At 43.4% G+C, this 4629-nt stretch overlaps 1 protein-coding gene across 1 annotated transcript in view; it reads left to right on the forward strand.

The window, feature by feature from the left end:
* Window positions 1-4629, forward strand: part of LARS2 (leucyl-tRNA synthetase 2, mitochondrial) — a 186647-nt gene that overhangs the window by 8757 nt on the left and 173261 nt on the right. The window contains 1 exon segment of the mRNA XM_008584192.1: window positions 1273-1401. Within this exon segment, the coding sequence (XP_008582414.1) occupies window positions 1273-1401 (129 nt within the window).

The raw sequence follows: 4629 nt of genomic DNA on the forward strand, positions 1-4629 counted from the left end.
AGGCGCGGGAGCAACGCCGAGGGTTGCAATCCTGTTGCCGGTCCCCGGTCCGGTACGGGGGCAACACTGAGGGTTGCGATCCATTGCCGGACACGGAAAAAGACAAAAGACAAAAAACAAAAACAAAAAAAAACATAGTCCTTGTGGGCCGGCCCAGTGGCGCACTGGATAGTGCGCCGCTTGGGAAGCTCGGCGGCGCTCCCGCCCGAGGGTTCGGATCCCACATACAGACCGGTTCCCGCTCACTGGCTGAGCGAGGCGCGGGAGCAACGCCGAGGGTTGCAATCCTGTTGCCGGTCCCCGGTCCGGTACGGGGGCAACACTGAGGGTTGCGATCCGTTGCCGGACACGGAAAAAGACAAAAGACAAAAAACAAAAACAAAAAAAAACATAGTCCTTGCCCTTGAATAACAGGTCTCCCAATAAGGGGTCGATTCAATGTCTACCACCTTTTTTTTCTGGAGCCTTCCTTATTCCTGTGTGCACAAACTCAGGACAACATTCACCATTTCCCCAGTGGAAAAACTAAAGTGCCAAAAGTCAGCAACCCATTAAGGAGTTCCTGTCCTGTGTTCATTTTGTTCAGACACATGTACAGTTTTCTGTGTTTCTCATGATGAGGTTGCTTCTTTGGAAGCTGAGAGTTATATAACCTTGGTCTGAGGCTGCCTATTTAGCACCCCTGGAAGACAATAACCTTTTCCCTTTGTTACTAAGATTTTCTCATTACCTTCCCATTTCAAGTTTTTCTGTTGAAAGATAAACTCACAATACAGTGGGGAAATTCTGGACCCAAACATGGACCTTATTTATGATCCTGCTCTTATGCTAAATCTAAGTCTGAATGCAGCCATAGGGAATTTAGGAAGAGGCTCCATTTTTAGAGATATCACATCTAAGGAGGACTATTATTTTCTTAAATTTAATGGATATGTGTGTTAGAGCTTCATTTGGAAAAACAGAGTTTTTAAAGGTCTAGATAGAAGCTGTCTTAAAAGAGAAGCTTTCAAAAGAAAAAAATATAAATGAGTATATTAGCACATAGGTTGTTTGGCATTATTTTGGACATTCTTCAGCTTAAACAAGGGCTTTGAATTTTGATTTTAGGCATTTTTGTCAACTTACATAATGGGAATAGTTTTTTTTTTTAAAGGAAACTTTTAAAATGTTTAATTATTACCTTGAATAAAGTGCCAAAATATTGTGTACATGCAGAGTTCCCAGAAAATGCTTAATAAATACTCATTGTCATTCTTTGTCCTTCTTTCCCAGAAATCAAAACCCAAGTTTTACATGCTTTCTATGTTCCCTTATCCTTCTGGCAAGCTGCACATGGGCCATGTGCGTGTCTACACCATCAGTGACACCATTGCACGGTTCCAGAAGATGAGAGGGATGCAGGTAAGGAAAAATGCCTGCTGGAACAGCCCTTGTCTGCCCCACTGAGGACAAGAATGTGGTAATACGTGTTTAAGACAAATGAAGAAAACCAACTTCAGTTAAGATTAGGACAGCTTTGCAGATGAACATGAAAATCTCAGTGCTGCCTTTTATGCATCAGGAGACATTACAGTAAAGCATCTAGTGGAATTGGGCGGCAACCATGTGTTGGGTGTTGTGCTAGGGATGGAGATGGGTGGGGGCAGGGGGAAAGAAAGATGCAAATGTGGGTAACCGCTGCTATCTTCCCAGGAGGAGCTCATCCATAAATAGAGGGACTGAAGCCAATAGTACAGATATGGATCAAATGCTGTGAGTGGCAGGTGGGGCCACAAGAAATTTTTTTCTATTTGATATTTTCTGTATTCTCTAATGAGTGTGTATTTATTTTACAATAGAAAAAATAAAATTTTGTAAGAAAAAAATATTTGGGAGAGGTAACAACTCCAGGAAGCTGGAACAGGCTCGACTAAACAGGGAACATCTGACATGGGTCTTGAAGAACCAGGTGAAATTTATCAGAAGAGAGGAAGACAAAGACCCTTCTTTGGCTGTTGTGGGTCTGTTCCCTTTGCCCATTACCCCAGAGCCTGCTCCTTACTCTTCAGCAACAGATCATCCCTGATGGGGTGGGGATAATCATTAATACCTTCTTTAACCACCTGTGGAGAGAGGCAGGACCCGACAGGGGCTAAGTGCATGGACCACTGCACCAGACTGCCAGGATTCACATACAGCTCTAACACTTACTAGCTGTGTGACCTTTGAGTAGTTAATTAATTAACCTCTCCAAGACGTGCTTTCCTTTCATCTGTAAAATGGGGATAAAATAGTACCTGCCCCATTGGCCTGTTACAAAGCTTCAAAGAGGATGACTATGAAGCACTCTGTACATACTCGTATGTAGCACATAGTACATAACCATCAAATCTCAGCAGTTGCCAGCGGTGGCCAGGAACCTGCTTACACCAGCTTCTGAGAGCCATCTGTGTACACTTCTCCCCAGTTTTGTGTTTATTAGCCACCTTGGTAGCTTGAAATCCACATGGTAGGAGTATTTGCACTATGGAAATCAGCAAACCTACAAGTCAGGGCTTTTTCTTCCAGAGAGCCAATTGTTTCTATTTTTCTTTGTGGCTGGCCACTATGAGGATCCAAACCCACCCTTCACCTTGGTGTTATCAACACCACACTCTAACCAAGTGAGCTAACTGGCCAGCCCCAGAGAACCAGTTGTTAAACACTTATTGGCACCCCACTGGCTGTTGCTATTGTTAACCTGTCAGGGCCTATACAAATGATATCTGTCGCTTCTGTTCTTTATAAAGATTTCCTTTTAAAAAGGTAAGTGCATCTTTTGTCACAATTGCTTTGAAAATTTATGCTGAGCTGACATTGGCAGCAAGAAGTATTCCTAAAAAAGGAGGCCGAGTTGCAGTGTCTCTTTGTCACTTGAAGAGTTAATAAGTTTATGTTACCAAATTCAGAGATTTCCATTCTACTTTAAGATAGTTAAAGGTGTTTGTGTCCCTGATTTATGCCAGATGTTATTTTCCCAGACATTATTTTCCACTGTTTGTGCTGTGTATTAGAAAGAGGCAGGACAGAATGAATAGGCACTTTGCCTGAAGTATAATTCTTTATCTAACTGTGATTCTTCAACTGATTTTACTATTTTTAAAAGTAGAGTAAAGATTAAAGCTTAAAGATTAAGCTTTTACAGCAAAACTGTACATTTACGATAGAGTGCAGGGAGGCCTATTAGTAGCTAGGTGGTTGAGGTGGTGGAGGTGGTATTCTAATTTCCTTGGATGGGATGAGATGTTACAGAGGAAACTCAAGGCGGAGCCCCAGGCCCAGAAGTACTGAAACCCTTGCAGGCAGCTGAGGCCCCCCAAACAAGGGGAAGGCCTTCTACTATAGCTAAAGCCCGAGGTCATGCTGGATCCAGGAACTGGACAACCTAGGTTTGAACCCCATTCTACCACTTTGTAGCTGAGTGACCCTGTGTAGACATTTAATATCTCTGACTCCCACTTTCCTCTTCTTTAAAATAGGGATAATAATTCCTCCCTCACAGGGTTGTTGTGAGGGTTAAATGAGACAGTGCACGTATCTGGCACATCGTAATCCCTTAATAAGCGATAGCTGTAATTATTATTTATACTGACCTGATTTACTCTGAGCTGCTCAGGAAAGTGATTCACCACCATTTAATAAATGAATCCCTGCTCTCTTCTGCCTGGATAATCCCTTAATAAGCGATAGCTGTAATTATTATTTATACTGACCTGATTTACTCTAAGCTGCTCAGGAAAGTGATTCACCACCATTTAATAAATGAATCCCTGCTCTCTTCTGCCTGGAGGATGCTGCACAGAGCTGCTCACTGAGAAGCAGCTTGACTGCATGTCATTGCCTGTAGTTAGTATTATCTGTCCTATGACTCGGTGTGTGTCTTATGTTTGAAACCACTATTTGCTATTCTGATATGTTTATTAGAAAGAGGCAGGACAGAATGAATTGACTGTTTGCCTGAAGTACAGTTCTTTAACTGTGGTTCTTCAACTAGATTTGTCTTATTTTTTCCTTATGCCAACTTATTTTGGACAGTTAGTGAATGCGGGCAAATCGCACTCACTGATTGTGAGTGCTGGCACCTAGAATTTTTTACTCCTGTTTCAGTTGGTCTGTTTAATGTGACAAGCCATCTTTTTGGGGTGTTGTAGTGGATTGAATTATGTCCCCCCAGAACTCCTCGAAGCTTGAATTGTGTCCCCCAAGTTTTATGTATTAGAAACTTAGCCCCACTGTGACTGTTAAGAGGGTGGGAAATCCTATTATGGTAATTGAAAGGTGGAGCCTCGAGGAGGTGATGGATTGTAGAGCCGTGCAGTAGGGAATGGATTAAAAATGGTGGTCAGGGGCATGTTTCTGAGGGCTTTAAAAAGTGAGTGAATGAGGAGGTTACTCTCTCTGCTTCCACCATCTTGCAATGTGAGACACCTGGGTCACTGTTGCTACCACCAGATAGACTTTTTACTTCCCGTCCACAGAAACTGTAAGCAATAGGGGCCAGCCCGGTGGCGCACTGCTACAGTGCGCCGCTTGGGAAGCACGGCGGCGCTCCCGCCGAGGGTTCGGATCCCACATACAGACCGGCCGCTCACTGGCTGAGCGAGGTGCGGG

The sequence above is a fragment of the Galeopterus variegatus genome, unplaced genomic scaffold (assembly GCF_000696425.1).
Source record: "Galeopterus variegatus unplaced genomic scaffold, G_variegatus-3.0.2 Scaffold3172, whole genome shotgun sequence".
Taxonomy (NCBI): Eukaryota; Metazoa; Chordata; class Mammalia; order Dermoptera; family Cynocephalidae; genus Galeopterus; species Galeopterus variegatus.